Source organism: Pecten maximus, chromosome 3 (genome assembly GCF_902652985.1).
Source record: "Pecten maximus chromosome 3, xPecMax1.1, whole genome shotgun sequence".
Lineage (NCBI taxonomy): Eukaryota > Metazoa > Mollusca > Bivalvia > Pectinida > Pectinidae > Pecten > Pecten maximus.
The window spans coordinates 13,952,408-13,970,903 of NC_047017.1; the positions used below are offsets into that span (position 1 = coordinate 13,952,408).

At 34.8% G+C, this 18,496-nt stretch overlaps 2 protein-coding genes across 5 annotated transcripts in view; both read right to left on the reverse strand.

The window, feature by feature from the left end:
• Positions 1-588: 588 nt before the first annotated feature.
• Positions 589-3,555, reverse strand: LOC117323282 (protein SPATA45 homolog). The gene is made up of 2 exons (XM_033878404.1): positions 3,250-3,555; positions 589-1,362 (listed from the first exon to the last, which is right to left on the reverse strand). The coding sequence occupies exons 1-2, from the start codon at positions 3,491-3,493 to the stop codon at positions 1,340-1,342; spliced, it is 267 nt and encodes an 88-aa protein (XP_033734295.1). The 5' UTR covers positions 3,494-3,555; the 3' UTR covers positions 589-1,339.
• Positions 3,556-9,220: 5,665 nt separating this feature from the next.
• Positions 9,221-18,496, reverse strand: part of LOC117323283 (HEAT repeat-containing protein 5B-like) — a 76,545-nt gene continuing 67,269 nt past the window's right edge. For all 4 annotated transcript variants that reach the window (XM_033878407.1, XM_033878406.1, XM_033878405.1 and 1 more), the window contains 10 exons: positions 18,152-18,328; positions 17,613-17,793; positions 16,803-17,075; positions 16,166-16,328; positions 15,636-15,748; positions 15,170-15,478; positions 14,422-14,646; positions 13,589-13,740; positions 13,029-13,242; positions 9,221-12,668 (listed from right to left, as the gene is read on the reverse strand). In XM_033878407.1, coding sequence (XP_033734298.1) covers positions 12,340-12,668; positions 13,029-13,242; positions 13,589-13,740; positions 14,422-14,646; positions 15,170-15,478; positions 15,636-15,748; positions 16,166-16,328; positions 16,803-17,075; positions 17,613-17,793; positions 18,152-18,328 — 2,136 coding nt within the window. In that variant the 3' untranslated portion in view covers positions 9,221-12,339. The remainder of the gene's footprint in view (positions 12,669-13,028; positions 13,243-13,588; positions 13,741-14,421; positions 14,647-15,169; positions 15,479-15,635; positions 15,749-16,165; positions 16,329-16,802; positions 17,076-17,612; positions 17,794-18,151; positions 18,329-18,496) is intronic.

Here is an 18,496-nt window from a genome sequence, read left to right on the forward strand (position 1 = left end):
TCGCCGTAACCCCCCAAATACCCTCCCTCAGTTAGGAAATGCACTCGTCCAAGAATGGAATAACATTCCAATACGGAAAGTCAATGCCCTGATGAACTCAATGCAACAAAGAATTAGAGATGTGATAACTGTTCGAGGAGGACACACACGATATTAGTGCACGGTTTCAAAACTGCTGCCATTTCAACTTGGATTCACGTAGGGTACTACCAATCATGACCTTCTAGCAAAGTGACCTGTTCTTAAAAATCTCTAAACATTTAAAGGATGTTACATCAATATTCAATATTAACTATTACATATGAAATTTAAACATAATGCTCACAAGTATTATTTTATTAAACCTACAATTTGAAGTTGCGTTTCTTTTTCGTTTCAGTATATATCGGTATGCATTTTGATGAGATTAGACAGGTTTCACTGTATTGTATTGGTAAAGGTCCAATTGTAAAATGTTTATGATCATCCATGATCATCACCACAGCTATTCATCAATACACATAAAATCTGTTTTGGAAGCATAACAGTGGTAAGATTTTGAGAGACACATTATATTCATATGTTTAATTAAAGGAATCTCGAGATGTGTTTTGTTTTACATCAATTTTATTTGAACACCCACAATCTGGCGCACATTGCACTTGAGCAAATGTTTAAGATGAATATATATAAAGATCCATAGATAAGAATAAAGCAATGCAACTGGACTATTTCATGTATACATCATAAATAAACTGTTAATACTGTGACATAGCAGGAACAATAGAAAACCTACAAACTGACTATATATATATATATGTTTTATAAAAATCATGATAAAATTAACAGAAATGTAAAAGTCCATGCTTAAACCTACATAAATAAGACAATGCAGACATGAATACAAAAATATAATACTGATGTGCTTCTACGACAAATAAACTGTACAAACATGTACAATGTAATACTGATTTCAAACTTGCATGTAACAAAAAGATTCCAGATACATGTAAACAATTATTCAATATCTTAACAATGCATAAACAAATATTGTAATACTGATATCCACACAGATACACACCTCTAGGATGTAACAAGGTTAAAATCAATGTTATGTTTCCTATTTTAAATTGAAAATAAAATGTTCACTTCACGCTTCCAGGAAAATATGATTTTCACACATGTTGACTTAGAATTTTAAGGTTTTTGTTTTAAATTTCACACTTCACAAAATTTCAATGTGTGTCTTTTTGTTCGTTTCTGTTTTTGTGAACTCCAATCTTCAGACAGCATGGGAATGATGTACAGTTTGGAAACCAACATGAAATTGTCATCTATCATTTCTGCATGGGATGTTGAATCAAATCTTCATTTGACAGGTGTCTGTAATATATCAAGAGACAAAACACACTGCTTTAAACAAAAAGCCCCATTACCAAAGCAAAGCACAAAATCATATATAATTGTTAAATAAACTGGTCAATCATGAGGTAATATATAAACTTAGTTAAAATGGTTAATTGGTTAATTTTTGAAACTCGGAATGTATTATAGTCATGACATAAAGTTATGCTACCCTGAAAAAAGTATGATTCTAGATCTATCATTTTTGCAGAAGTTATTGTTCTTTGTATACTTCTAGTACTTGATGGTTTAATTTGTTTAACGTCCTATTAACAGCCAGGGTCATTTAAGGACGTGCCAGGTTTTGGAGGTGGAGGAAAGCCGGAGTACCTGGAGAAAAACCACCAATCTACAGTCAGTACCTGGCAACTGCCCCATGTTGGTTTCGATCTTGCAACTCAGAGGTGGAAGGCTAGTGATAAATTGCCAGGACACCTTAACCACCTGGCTAGCACAGCCCCTCTAGTATTTGAATCTTGTCTTGAGATCGTGTACAATTTCTTTGAAACTTTTTTGGCTTAAAGTTTCGGCTTTATACAAGCTATCAAGATAGTACATATATAAACAGTATATGGCATTTGACACGTGTATATTGTTCTGCTCCATAGTTCTTTGGTTTGATATGGAAGTGATGTCATAGTGATAGTAAACTTGAAAATATTAAGTTTTATTACTATTGTACTTCATACAGATCTACAAAATGATTATTTTTACTTAATTGCTGGTATATGGTTAGATGCAAGGATCTAGACATTAACTGGTATATATGGTTAGATGTAAGGATCTAGACAATAAATGGTATATGGTAAGATGTAAGGATCTCGACATTAACTGGTATATGGTAAGATGTGAGGATCTAGAAAATAACTAACGTGTAAGGATCTAGAGACAATAACTGTAACATGTAAGGATCTTGACAATAACTAATATGTAAGGATCTAGAAAATAACTGGTATATGGTAAGATGTGAGGATCTTGACAATAACTGTAACATGTAAGGATCTAGAGACAATAACTGTAACATGTAAGGATCTAGAGACAATAACTAACATGTAAGGATCTAGAGACAATAACTGATTCTGTTTGTCAAAGTCTACTGTACTGTAGTTAAGGTGCTTTACTAGGGTCGAACGATTTACCCAAAAACACCCCAAAACACCTTAAAACATCTCACAACATCAACACATTATATGAAAACATCATTAGCAATTGATATGTATATGTTAACATATCAAATACAGCTATTGATACCTTCTAAGATAAATGTGCGTGAATCGACAAACTACGCTAGATAATTGTCTTGCCGGTTTTATTGTATGACTGTTTGTAAGGGTTATCTCCCTCGCCGTCAAAACCCTACTCGCCGATAAGTCAACAAAAGAAGGTATCAATAGCTGTATTTGATATGTTAACATATACATATCAATTTCTAATGAAGTTTTCATATAATGTGTTGATGTTGTGAGATGTTTTTGGGTAGTTTTGGGGTGTTTTTTTGGTAAATCGTTCTGCCGCTTTAGTACACCTGTGTCGAGTAAGATTTGAGAAATAATTAAACTATTTTTAATCATTGATGAACTCCTTCACAAATTTCAGTTGGGCCCAGTTGTTCAAAAGGTAATTAGCTTAATCACTTGATTAGTGAAAATGCATTCCTCATTTATTGCAAAACCCGTGAGTGTTAAGTTTAGACATGCTAGATTCTAGTTCTACGAGAAATCATTATCACAGGATTTGAAAAATGTGATTAGTCTAATCACCTTTTGAACAACTGGGCCCACATGTCTGCTGACCACCCACGTCAGAAATTTGTCCATTCACCCACAGCAAACGAATCTAATGTGATACTACAAATAAATAGCTTACACTGATCCGGATGGTGTCTTCGTTCTCGGTGTGTGGGCGCATCCACTCTGAAGTTACATCTGGGCTCGTACCCCGGTTGGTGCTTGTCGAAAACGGAGCTACTGAACTGTTGAGGATGATGTTTTCGTACCTTTCGATCCCAACTCTGTTCCTTTTTCATTTCGACAGCACACCAAGACTCTCTGTTAAACCCCATGTTCCTAGCTGCAGCTGGCGACAATTTTCTTTCGCTTTGATCAGTCATGTTGATGATTTTCTTACTAGCCAAATGTTTCTACCATCAATCACTAATCACTCCTTCCGTGATACTATACCCTTCCGCTGTTGCTACGACGTCACTATAATTCGATTATTCAACTCTGTTGCAATAATTTAATAATGAAACCGCTGTCGTGAAATCATCATTGTTTAAATGTATCACTTAAAAAATATAATAGTGTATTTCTTTCCAAAAAGAATGTATGCAACGGAGAACTATAACGTAACAAAATGCGGAAGTATACATTCTGAAAAGTAGTCCATTGTAGGTCGCACACCACTAAAACGGCCCAACGGTCATAAATTACCTCTGCATTTTTGTTCATATCTTGTATTCATTTTCTCTGTTTTGAGTTAGGATTATGGTTTCGTCATTATGTCAATGTTCTTTATTGTTTTTGTTTATCCAACCAATTAAATTTGTTATATATCTTATTTAAATCCTCTATATGCTTTCGTTTATAAATATTAAATTTTCATTTAATTTCCGCTAAATCTGCTCAGATATGTCACCAATCCATAAGTAAAATATTTCCAAAATATTTTATTGTCAACACAACAAGTATAATAACATGTCGTTTTTTGTTTGTTTTTTTTTACATAGAATATCATAAAGATTTGGTGTTGGCAAAAGGGATTGGACAACAGGTTCAGCCTGAAGCAAAGTAAAATATGTAACAAAATAGAACGTGAAGCAACCATGCGCGTACGTAGAGATAATTTTCTCGCTAGATCTCTAAAAATAACGCATAGTATATTCGGGGCAAAGTCGTTTCGGTACCGCGGGCCTTTTCGGTACTTCAAAAACAAAGTTGTTACGGTACTTGTCGGAAGTCGTTTCGGTACTGAATACCGAAACGACTTGAATTTCTTTCACTCGTGGCAGTTCATACAGATATTCTATCCATGATGTTGAAACGCATTAGTGTATTTTATATGTCTCTGATTTTAAAGGACAACACATTTGTGTCCAACTGTTTAAAATGTTCTAAGCATTGTTAGAAATGTTTGCTTTTTTCAAAAGCAATTAAATTCCTAAACTAAATCGATCTTCATAAAATCTTATTACTGTATTTAATCTGAAATCGATATACTCATGAAGTCATGCACCTGATGCATTTACTTTCTGTTTTAAACTGATCATCTTGTTTTGTCAAGATTAGTTGAAATGTAGGAGTTAGATGCTGATTTTTGTTCCTTTGCCTTCTTATCTTCTGGACAGCGTTTGGACCGTGTTCACCACGTACGGGTGTCGTCGGAATAGAATCTCAGGTTTTGTGTATTCAACACGCACGCACACAAAATAGGGGCCCTGCTGACAAAATACTTCTCAGAACCATGTTAATTTGAAACTTTCTATTGGGCAGATGTACGAAAGTATATCAATTCTAATATAAATCTCTACGGACACACAATATGTACGAGGCCTGATTGATATGTTGTGAGCCTCGTATTGAAGGAGGTACTTAAGGATGTTCTTTTTCGGCATAGCCGTATAATATTCTTTTGTCCCCGGAAATGACGCGACAGGTGGCGTTACTGGTCAAGATGAAGTATCATGTGATTGGTCAATGTAGCGGTAAATGCAAAATGCAGATATGCAGTTAAAAACGGAACAAAGTTAAGATTGAATGCAAGCTGGATTTTTCGGCATAGCCGTATAATATTCTTTTGTCCCCGGAAATGACGCGACAGGTAGCGTTACTGGTCAAGATGAAGTATGTGATTGGTCAATGTAGCGGTAAATGCAAAATGCAGATATGCAGTTAAAAACGGAACAAAGTTAAGATTAAATGCAAGCTAAATAAGTTATGATGTAAATTATAAAATTATAACAATTATACACAACGAGAAAAACTTTTTTTCTAATAATTTTGTGTGTGTGTGTGTATTTCGGCACAAATTACAGGAAACTTGTAGAAAAAATAATCCGATACTTTCTCAATTAAGAAAAGTAAAATAAGCGCCTATATCATCTATTGTTAAACGTACATGTAGTGAATGTGCGAATAGTGAAAATAGGAGATAATATCTCATTAATCCTCATCAATCAACCCCTATCTGAGTACAATGATAATCGTTATAATTTTAACTTAACTCTAGAACACATGTCGTGCTATGTTATGACCACCGGTACAGTTGAAAGATTCATTTATATTAAATTCAATTCGACTTTACTGGAACTTTTATAACTACAACTGTATTTTTTATATATGTATTTTACCTACACATACCGTCATGAAAACACCACCCATTATCGCAATGATCATCCCAAAACGTCGTGTTACGGTAACGCGACTTAAATACAAGGTTGATCTAAGGTTTTTTGGTCTTGATTTCTTTCTTTTACAGCCCTCCACAGGAAAGGTATTGCTTTGCCCAATGGACTATGGTTATGTACGTACGGTTATTGAACACATATTCGGACATTATGTAAACGTGTTCCAAGCGTGCAAAATAAGGTAAAGTCAACACAAATTCTAAATGCTGTGCAAGGCTCGTCGTTTCAAGAAAACAGGACAACGTAACTATTCGGACATCGTTTAATGACGGACTTTGTCCAAACACTTAATTGTATATCATAATACGGTACTCATTCACCCCTCATTTCATTTCTCTGCATACACATACACAATAACTTGGCAACGCGCATGGTATTATCACCAAAATGATTCAAACTGATATCATTTTGTTATCTGTGCTGAAACACATTAGTTCGTTCATTTATTTCACCAGCAGTTTTATATTATAAACACCAGCATTTAAACTATGCCGTTTATCTTTTTCGGCATAGCCGTCTAATTTTCTTTTGGTCCCGGATATGACGCAAAAGGTGGCGTTACTGGTCAAGATGAAGAATGTGATTGGTCAATGTAGCGGTAAATACAAAATGCAGATATGCAGTTAAAGACGAAACAAAGTTAAGATTGAATGCAAGCTGAATAATTAAGCGGATGTATCTATTAAAATGCCACATTATCAAAAATTATATTCCTGATTCTAATGCACTCTTATTATCACCAAAAAATGTTTCAAACTGATATAATGTTGAATCCGTGCTGAAACGCATTTATTAATTAGTTCATTAATTTATTTCACCGGCAGTTTTACATTATAACCACCAGCATTAAAACTATGCCGTTTATCTTTTTTAAAGATATTTCTTGTTTAGAGATATTTCTTGTTCAGTCCTACTATTCTCTGACTATATATAGGGCCGTATACCCAAGGACTGGTCTCATCTGGTTAGTTTATTTATATCGACGAGGTAGACAAGTAAACAAGACAGGCGGCTTTTTGCAAAATGGACAAAATCGGTGAAAGGGCAATGATCCATTATTTGCATAAAAAAGGTTCAACAACTAAAGATACCATAATGATATAGAAGCAACACTAGGGAAAGATGCCCCTTCATTATGCTACAGTGAAAAGGTGGGTGGCTGAATTTAAGCATGGCTGACAGAGCCTTGAGGAATCACCCCTCGTCCTGGAAGGCCTATAACCCCGAACATGGCCAATAAAAATAAAATTCATGATATTGTTGTGACTGACAGACGAGTCACAGAAAGATATATATAGCCAGTAAAGTTGGCATTTCACAGGAAAGAGTACATTCCATTCTGACCGAGGATCTTGCAACGAGAAAGCTTTCGGGTACCATGCGAGATTTCTGACAGATGATCAGAGGCACACCAGGCACACATTATCGCGTGCTAATCTTAAACATTTTTAGGAAGATCCTGCCATCTTTCTTCAAAGATTTGTCACTATGGATGAAACATGCATGGGTCCATCATTTTACTCCAGAGGCCACACAACAATCGAAACAATGGAAGCACCATGGCTCTCCCCGCCAAAGAATTACGGCAAAAAGTCTACCATCAGCTGGGAAGGTTATGGCCTCGGTTTTTTGGGTTGCAGATGGTATTTTGCCGATAGATTATCTCCAAAAGGGACAAACAATCAATGACACATACTACTTCACTTCTGAGGCAGTTACGGGAAACTATTAAACTTAAGCGCCGGGAAAGCTCACTAAAGTGTGTTATTCCATCAGGACAATGCTCCTGTTCACAAGTCTGTCATTGCCATGGCTGTCATTCACAATTGTGGCTTTAAATTGATTGAACATCCGCCTTATTCACCTGATCTCGCTCCATCAGACTTTCATCTATTTACAAAACTGAAAACAGCTATTTCAGGCACCCACTTTCAGTCCGATGATGACGTCATACATGCAATGGATAAAGTGGCATTGAGGCCCTTAAACACCACTGCCAAAAGTGTATAGATACTGAAAGGGATTATGTTGAAAAATAATAAAATATGTCCGGCAAAATTCAAATCCTTCGATATGAGGATCACAACATATCAATCAGCCCTCGTAAACTTAAAACTATTTACCCAAACATTTGTTTTGAGCAATATGTTCTCTAAACAGAGATCCTCAATTTTGTTTAAATACACAGGACTAAGCACAAATTACAATTTTAATATTTTCTTTTTTTTTTCAAACAGTGCCCTTCTCATCCTAAGACAATACAAATCTCCTTTTTTAAAATAGTTCTTTTCAAAGTGGATTGTTACACCCTGTAGGTATACCTACGGTACCAGTAATTTACCTCTTTTTCTGAGCCATTCCATCTGTTACTTACACTAATCCGCGTCAATTACGTCCAACTGTTATAAATTATAATCTCTTTTCAATTTATTTATTCCAAATGCAACACAGCATATAGGATAACACAATGTTCATATAATATGTATACATATTGCAACTTGAATGACAAGATGGCGGAGGACACAACACAAGCAATATCATTACGACACATAATAATGTATTACATAATGATGTTGAAACCTTGTAACCGATGCATAACAATTCAGCATTTACGTAAATTATAATCTCTACAGGTTAACGAAGACCATTGGGAAATTCTATGGTCGACAGGAATGGTTATATCACTATGACTATGGCGGGTGTCACCCATTAAACAGAAGATGCTTATCATTCAGGAACAAATGGTCGTATCATATATTTATCACCTTATAAAAGGTCTATAAAGTTTATCATCTGTTTATATTTACACTTGTTTTATCCATACCAAGTTAGAATCATGATTTTGTGCATGTTTATATAACCATAACTCCGATATAGCGAGTAATTTTAGTCAGTGATGATATCAAACTGTTCCAAAGCTAGTTTGTTTGATAATTTATCATATAATCGGCCTGTTATCCAGTGAATTCGTCCTGTAATAGTTTTGTATGTCACTAGTGTAATATACCCTGGTGTGATTTCATTTGGTTGTGCCATTCATATGGACAATGATGTGATGTCCTGAACTGTGAAAGGTGCTAGAAATTGGCTGTCCCTGATTAACGTCTTCCACATTTTGACTTTAAATCTGTCAAAGTACCAGTTTTCTGAGTGATGTGATAAGAAGTTTTCCAGTATATTGGTAAAAGTCAGTATACACATTAATACACAGTAGTGGTTCAAAATTTCCACAATTACAGATTAATTGTAGTGGATCAAATATGTTGAAATCAATTCCAATTATTTAAATTCTTGTCATTTCAGAAAAATTAACAACAAAATCTGCTTCTACATACTCCACTAATCAACGGATCGGACCTGAACTTTAATTTTTTTAACTCACCAGTTTTGAAAACCAAAAAACAAAATAAAACAAAACACCATTAACACAAGTTAAGATTCTTGTAGATATTTTTATTGATCATCTGTAACAGTTAAGCAGCAAATCATTACAACAGCTGGCATTGTAATGGAAGCTATACTCGGCACCAATCAAAACAAAATAGGGGTCGTACTGACTAAAATACTTCTCAGAACCATGTTAATAGGGAACTTTCTACTGGGCAGATGTACGAAAGTATATCAATTCTGAATTTCTACGAACACACAATATGTAAACTTAAACCTATAACATTTGCTTTGAGCAACATGTTTCTTAGTACAGACAGTTTTGTTTATCAAAATACACAGGGGCATGACACAAATTATTAAACCATCTTCAATATATATGTATGTATCTAATACATATAAATGGAACACCAGTTTGGAATTAATATCAAGCCCCAGGGTTGATATAGGAATTAATCTTGCATTTCTTTATTATTGTCATAATTTAAAACTAAGACCTATTTCTAAAAAAAAATGTAATCCAGTTTTTTAACAATTATCTAAATTCATCTTAAGAAGCTGTATAGCACCTTAACATTGGCGGTTACTACTACATTAACTGTTCTTTGCATTCTCTATCTTCATTTTCATTAATGTGACCAATATATTATTTTTACAAAAATGATTTAGGATTGTTTATCAAATGTTATAATGTTAAAAAACTTGTTTAATATGCAAAAACATCTGAATAATGTTACCTTGTAAGTTGAGGAAAAAATAACCCACTGAAGTAAATAATCCTTCCAAGACCTTGTTTGCCCAATAAACAGATCATTAAACTTTTTGCAGATTTTTTATGGAAAAACTATTAATCCATCCTTATGAATCATAAATAATTTAATATACAGTATTTCAAATACAGATAAATACATCAAAAATACTTTCAATATTTTTTTCATTTGTAAAACATTGCACAACTCCTCTGTTTGAATAATGACATTTTAGATTTTTTTATGCAAATGAATGCTTAGTATGAAAGTTAATCACAACTTTAAATTAATCAGTCAGCAATCAATACTACAAACTCAGTATTGGTTGTGAGTGTTATGACATAAGTGTTTCAAGTGTATTTATATAAACAAATCTAGCTATAAATAAACATACACAACTTTCTATATTTAGACATTTCTATACTATTATTTACAAAATAAAATAAGTAGGTTTTCCCACTTTTAGTGGTAAAAAAAATACATGCCCTGACAAAACTAATTTCCACAGGTAAAAATTGTAAAATGAAATGAAAGGGGGAATGAGAAAATTCACTTGAAAATGAATCTATATAAATGTAGCAGATCTGGAGTACTTACAAACAACACTGACAAAACAAGCAACAGTGACATGTATGGAATGCAGAGCCATGGCATTATATGAAAAACACTGAGCGATCACAAACAATATTTATTTGGTATGTAAAACAGTGCAACACGGGCTAACTTTGGCTTAGATTATAAACGACAGGTGACTGCAGCACTCTCCAGGATTAAAAACATCATAATAATAATAATCATCGCACCACACTCACAATCTCAAGATGTCTGAACATTTCAACAACTATGACGAATATCAATATCTTCAAAACATTCACAAAACAGTTCTCTTCATCATAGTATTCATTTTTTCTGTACTCTGTATAATCTGTAAATCTAGAATATTTTGTAACTGATTTTTGCATAGTGTGACTGGAATGAAAAATATGTCTAACTGAAAACCTAACTCCCTTGAGTGTCTCGTAATCACTCACTAATATAATTATGTACACTACAAAAAACATTGTGTTTTTACTGTTTTCTGTTCCTGCAGAACATTTAATAAGATACAGTATACCACCACATTAGTTATCACCATAAAGAAAAGTTCCTTCCCAGAAATGTTTTTCCCACTTTGAGTATTCTCCCTTGAAACACACAGATGGAGTTTTTCAGGATTAAAATTGCACCTCATAGAAAAGAACCAAACCCTTTATATTGATAAAATACAGCACTGAATAGCAACATTTTTCATACATGTTAAACCCCAATTTTTATCCTTTTTTTTTTTTTTTTTTTTAAATTTATATCCAAATATTCAAATTAACATTAACTGTAATTTTGCAAATTTTCATTGCATGATGTGTTTGATATCAAAAGAAATACATGGTTTCTCATTCATATTTTAATAGTGAGCGCCAATGTTACTGTATTTTAGTATGATGACACCCTAAACATTAAATCAATCAATGATTTTTGCTTGTTTATCAAATGTGAACAAAATTTGACAAATAAATGATAATGCATAAACTTGTTATGAACTGTAAAGTAAGCAGATTCAAAATATAAAAGATTTACAGATTCCATCACATTGTGGCCACAAACATATTTAACCTATAAATGAAAGACCACACGGGTGTTAGTAGTTACCTCCCCTGAAACTTTTGAATTTCTCTTCCAGGTAAGTCAGTAAGTTAACATTGCAATGAAATAGGTTTTACTAAACACTGTTATTCTTTAAAAAAAAACATGCAGATAATGACATTTAATGAAATGCTAGCACTATAGCATCCTTCAAAAATCCCCTCCTTTAGAAACATTTTCTTGAATGAGCATGCATGCACTTTTCATACAAAAGTGCCACCATAATTGCATGTATGGTTTATCAGGCAGTATAAAAGTAGCATTTAGTTCAACACTTGATAAATATCTGAATGGATAGTTACAACAGCTATTAAAAGTTCAATTTCAAAAATACTATCAATATCAATCTGTGTTTTATTACAAATAACATGATGACAGGGTACAAGGAGTTCTGGATGATATGTGAATGTGGCAGTTTGTACAATCAATGAATTTATAATTTTACAAAATTTGTACAGATTAAAGTTTTGATCTCCATCTTAACAAGAATACATGAATACTATATATGAAAAGTCTTGAGCCTCCCATACAAACTGTACATCAACAACTATTTATGAGTGTAAAGCCCCGCTATAATCTGTATACAATTGAGCTTTACACGGTTATATAAAATATATCAATAGTTCAACAGTAACAGATGACCCCTATGCAGGGCACAGGAAGTCTGTCATTTTATGATATCACAGATTAAGTTTATATTTAAGAGTTGCGTCCTTCAAAGTAATGCCTCTCTTTTCATCCAGTGAAATTGCTGAAGTTTGTTTTCAAAGCTATGGTAGGTTTTGCAGGTTGATTCTGTGGTAGCTTTGCAGACTTCTCTAAAGACTGCTTTGCTCTTACACTGGCTTGGTTGAGTTTCACAGCTGCCTCTAGTTTTAACTTGAGCTCTGCCTGACTACTCATAATTGTCCTAAATTGCTCCGGGTATCTTGGACCGATTGTTGTGATTCGTTGAAGAGCTTCGTCATGTAGCAACCTTGCAGATTTAGACATTGAGTTCGCTGTTTGTTCGTTCATTAAAAATGAAACAAGAAGTGGCATCAACAGAGATAAAAGAGTCAAACCTGAAAATATAGAAAGGTGAATTAATTTTTACATTTTATGCAGATAAGACAGAGTCTGAGAATAAGCTACTGGTAGTAAACAACTTCAAATAACAGACTCCTGTGTAAGGGCCATTTCTAAATCATCTATTTACGAGAGATTTGATAATATGTACAAGTGACTGGTAATTACCATTTAATTTGAATGTGGTTAGAGCTATGTAGAAGGACAAGGCTATTGCAGAGAAATGAAATGATACATACAGGAATTTCTACTGAACAGAAAGAAATATGACTGGGCTAGTTATTACAAATGAAGAATTAATTTTTGCCAGATATATATGATAATCAATGGTGCTATTTATTTTAATTAATACTTACGTCTGGATTCCTCAGCTATGGCAACTAGTGACACAGCCATGTGTATAGAACCCTTGATGAGGTTAATTTCAGAGTCAATGTTGCACTTATTCTCACCGATGTTACATAAATACTCCAGAATCTTAGAAGCGACATTGCGTATATAAGGCGTGGCACTGTCCCGGTCCAGGTGTTGTATGACGGATGTAAACATCTGAACACATTTCAGTTTCACCTGTAAATACACCACAACATTCTCACTCACAAACAGATCACAGAAACCATTTATAGTCCATTTTTAATACAATTAAAACAAGTACCAGGTTGTTCAAAAATATTCTCCCTCAATATCACATGAATCCGTAATGTACCAGGTTGCAGGGTCCCCAGTGTCAAAAACTTGTCAATTTTACCATTATTGACCATTATTGCTCAAAACTATAAGGCTATTGCTGGAGGTTTTTTCCCCACACAAATCAAACTTTCTACATTTTCTCCCAGGTGTATGAAATATTTTACCCTCATTTATCACATTGCCTACATATTTGCCGTCAGAATACCTGAATACTTCACAGACTCACCTCATTACTGTCAGAATCCCAGGTATCTTTGAACACCTGTACACACTGGGTTTTGAGAGAAGGTATGTTGGCCACTTGGTGGGGGGCACAGGCAATGAAAACAGTGATGACCCCTAGAAGTGTCACATCCTCCATACCTGGCTTCTCTTCAGCTGTCAAATACAGAGATCATGAAGATAACGTAACAATACTAAGTTTAAAGACAAGTCTCATCAACATTTTAATTCTGAATCATTTTGAGCTTGTTGAACAGAATGGGTACATGTTTAAATTCAACTTCATGCTCTGATGTTTGGTTGTCAAATTCTTTTTCTCAGGTTAAGTTTCACTCATTATTCCCAGTTTCACATTTAATGAGTGCAACTACAAAATGAAAGCCAACTTCAATTTAGTTGAGACAAAACTTGGGGATGTCCAACAAAATTCAGGAATTACATGTACCACTGGTTGAAGCAGGGAACACTAGGATATCAACTCAGACGAACAAGCATGATTGATATTATTAAAAGCAACACATGTCCCCTACCGACCCCAACTAAAAACAGTAAGTTACCTTGACCTTGACCCAAAAACTCTCAAACTCAAACTTGATCTGTAATTACTCTTCTAAAGTTACAGTACCAACTTCCACCAACATACCTAGAAGCATGGCAGAGAAAAGTGTGGAAAACTGAGTGGACGGACTGGCAGACAGACAGGGCCAGACATATGGACAGACAGAGGGGGAGGAAACCTATAGTCCCCAGGTTTCACTGGTAGGGAACTGATAACTAGAGTAAAAGTATTGAAGATTGATCATATTACACAACATAATAGAAACACGTTATACTTACAGGGTTTTGCATAATGAAGAACAGTAGCGAGAGCACTCTGCAGCAGCTGTATCCAACTGTCAGACACAGCTTCATCAGTGGTCAGTGGTGAGGAACACAGAGCCTTGAGAGAGCTGAGGCAGGCACTGACAACCACAGGTGACCGCCTCTCAGACGACTTGGCCGACAGTTCTCTTAGTACTCCTGTCACCAGGTGTAACACTGTAGGTAGGATAGCTATACTTCCTGGAGGTAACAAGTGTATAGAACACAATGAATACATATTGTTCTACCACCCTCTATAATTACATGTCATACCATTTAAAACATTTTATCACTGTATATGACAATAACCCATTCTTTAAAATAAGCCCATGCATATAAATTGCTATTCAGTAAAATTTTAATCCAAAACCAAAGTTATTTTTGCATGAGACAATAAGTCCAAATGCAAGGGTCATGTTAGAATTTGAAAAAAAAATCATTGTCAGAGTTAAAAACTAGTTTCTACATTTGTCAACAATGATTACAGAGAGTATTATGTTAAGCCATTGTTTGTGTCCCAATAGGGTTACAAGGATGCAAACCTGTGTAAAACTCAATTTTATTTGCCTCTGTACTTCACAAACTAGATTCCCATAAAATCAGTAATAAAAGCATCCCTGCCACCCCTCAGTATATCTTTATTAAAACATCCCTCCTAAATTCAATACTGTGTGAAATGGCATATAACCATGAAACCAGATAATGTTAAAGTTGTTTACCATACCTTGAGGTGAACAGAGGTTTGGCAGTTCTGTGAGGATGAGGACTGTGTTGGCGATGAGCTGACAGGATTCATCGGACATCTTGGTCAGTCTTGTGGGCACCTGGAAGCCTGTGCTAGGGGTTGAAGGGTTGAGGGCAGGGATTTGGCGAGAGATGGCACACAGACACACCTCCAGGGTGGCATATACCACAGATTTGCCGGGGACAATATCCCCAGCCTCGCCTCCTTCTCCAAACACTTGGGTACTGTCTGTGGTGTCCATAGAATCTGTACTACTGGCTGTGCTTACTGGAGTCTCAATCTCCTTTTCTGTAATAACAATATTTCGAGATAAAATATCCCATCTTTCCTATCTAGTCAAAACATTACATGTGGTTTTTTTATTAAATTTATTATGCAGTAATATGTGGAAGATTTTGTAAACAAGAAACAGTCTTCTGCTAAACTTGAAATTTTTTCTACCAACCTTTGAGTTTAATTTTTTCGTTGTCAAGGTTTTCCCTCGCTGCATAGAGAACCTGCTTTACCACTTCAATAGCTAGGAGCTGTGTGTTGATGCTATCCTTTGTCAACATCGTTCTGTGAAATCCAAATAGTCACACATAACATAACAACCTTTGACAGGTCATGATAATTTTCAGATTCCTTCCCACATTGAAAATCAAACTAGTTGTTGCAGTTCCTCTCCTTCATATATGCTTCAAATATAATTTCATTTGTCATTGCCTGAATCATGAAATTTGTTATTCAGGGAATTATTTGAGTGATCCAAAAATGAATATTAAAATCATCTTATTCTGGGAAAAATCTACATAATGTACCATGCATTCAACGAATTCAATTTGATGAATATTTCAAATTCATCTGCTAATAAAAAGTACTGACAATCATCCAAGAGTTAGTACAAAAGTACATGAAAACCAAGACCAGGCTCAGACTTAAAAGAAGACTTTAATAGTAGATGCCAAGCACATGTATGACTGGTATTTTTCTTACCTGTGCATAACATTGAGGAGTTCTCGCGATAGAACAGGGTCCTCGCCCATAGCCTTGCGGGGCCAGCTGGGGTTCAGCAGAGCATACAGGGCTTTCAGACAACTGTTGACCATGTGTTCTGACATCACGATAACATTACTGGACAGGGCTTCCATACAAATACCTGGAACAGAGTCACATTATAAAATCAGCCTTGAAACGAGTCACATTATACAGACAATCTTATAGTAAGTCCAATGATTATACAAGTAACATTATATATAACCCTGGTAGCAGGTCACATTTTAGTTGAATAATGACCAGCATGGGTGCTGAAATGGATGAAGGAGATCCATAAAATTTACAGGTCTGATCTGCGAGAATAGAATCAGCATGTGCAGGAAAATTTGAGCATGCTGTCATCGATAAAACATAAATTCTATTTCCTGTATTTAACATCTAAGTGACAAACCTAGAATGAGGTATAATCTATCGGCATTGATCTGATCTGTATTTAACATCTAAAGGACATACCTAGAATGAGGTATAATATATCGGCATTGATCTGATCTGTATTTAACATTTAAAGGACATACCTAGAATGAGGTATAATATATCAGCATTGATCTGATCTGTATTTAACATCTAAAGGACATACCTAGAATGAGGTATAATCTATCAGCATTGATCTGATCTGGGTTCATGTTGGCGGGAGCATTGGCCGGAGCTAGAGAAAGACCTCCTGGCTTCTTCTCATTGGCTGCTTCCTTACTGTGGTCTTTTTCTACCTGTAGAAAAGACGATTCATCCAGCCAGATTGCCAGAGCATGAAGGATGGATGGCCATGACTTTTTGTAGTGGGGTCGAGCTGAGTCCACTGTCTCAGGATGGTAAAACATACCACCATCTGATGGAAGCTGTCCGGAGTATTCTGAAACAGTCAAAACCAAATTAAATGTGCTGCATCACTGACAAAGATTGAAAACAAGAGCAGGCTGATGTAAATTTTCATAAGATACCAAAAATTACAAAACTTTAAGGTATCACCAACCTCTGAAAGTTTGCACTTCTTTTCGTATTTTTTTTTTATTAAACTCAAAAATGAAATTAACTGCATCCAGATGAGATTGTACTCCTCCTCTATATTTGTAATGTAACTTATGGACTTCTATGAAATCATTATCAGAATGTTCTTTTCTATTTTTTATTTGTTTATTAGACACATTTTTATCCAGTGCCATTTTATACATTTTTTGTGATAAAAGCGGTGTATTCATTGTTAGCGATGTAAATCTTTTATTTAATGTCTGGTTAATTTCCATGCAGTGTCACAAATAATGCAAGCAGAATAATGTCTATATCTATATATATCGACTGTTATTCACTGATGGTAACTACGTACACCATCAGTCAAAGAAAGATGAACAAGATACATTTCATGTCTTTAGCAGGACCTCTAGAAGTTTACCTGGAGGCAGGGATAAGTAAGCGTGATCTTTGAGGGCATTGAACCAATTCTGACTAAGTGTAGGTAACTCTGGCTGTACCAAAGACAGAAGACTCTCTCTAGGACTGTCACCAAAATCATCCTCCTCATTCTTAGCCTTGGGCTGTACAGTTTTCTCTCGTTCTACGGCCACTATATACACCTGGAATAAGATCACAGATGTGTTGCTTCCTCTTTAAGTACACACATACATGATTATTCATCATATAGCTATTCATCATATAACTTTATTACTATGAACTCAAGTTGTTTTTATTTCAGTTTTTTTCTCAAACTAATAGTACATTTTCAGTCCAAATTAAAGGCATTTCATTTCCATGCATTTTTTATATTTTTACTTCCATATCCAAAATCTACATTTTATCTCGAAACATTTCACTGTTTACTGTTCACTCTGACTGTAGATTCAGCGATACCTTCATAGTGTCAGTAAAAATTCTTCTTAATCATTAGTTTTGAGTTCTTTATGTATGAAACATCCTAAATCTGTGAAGTCTCACCTCTGCCCATGCTCGTAATACTGCAAGCTTCTCCATGGTAACAGCACTCTCATTATACAACATGGATTGGGATTTCCCAGCATTCATTTTGGCCAATGAAGACACCAACAGTTGGTGAACCCTACGGAGGTCATTGAGGTCACGAGCGACACCACTTCCTATCCATGTACTGCACACCTTAAAAAGAAAACACAGCAGGTTGGGAACAAAAAAAAATACCTAATTAAATTTACTTCTAATTCCTTATGTAATTTGAACAGAACAAAAAAAACAAAAAACAAATTCCTTATGTAATTTTCTTTACTTTTCATAAAGAGTATCATCCATTTGAGGAATATATCCTCA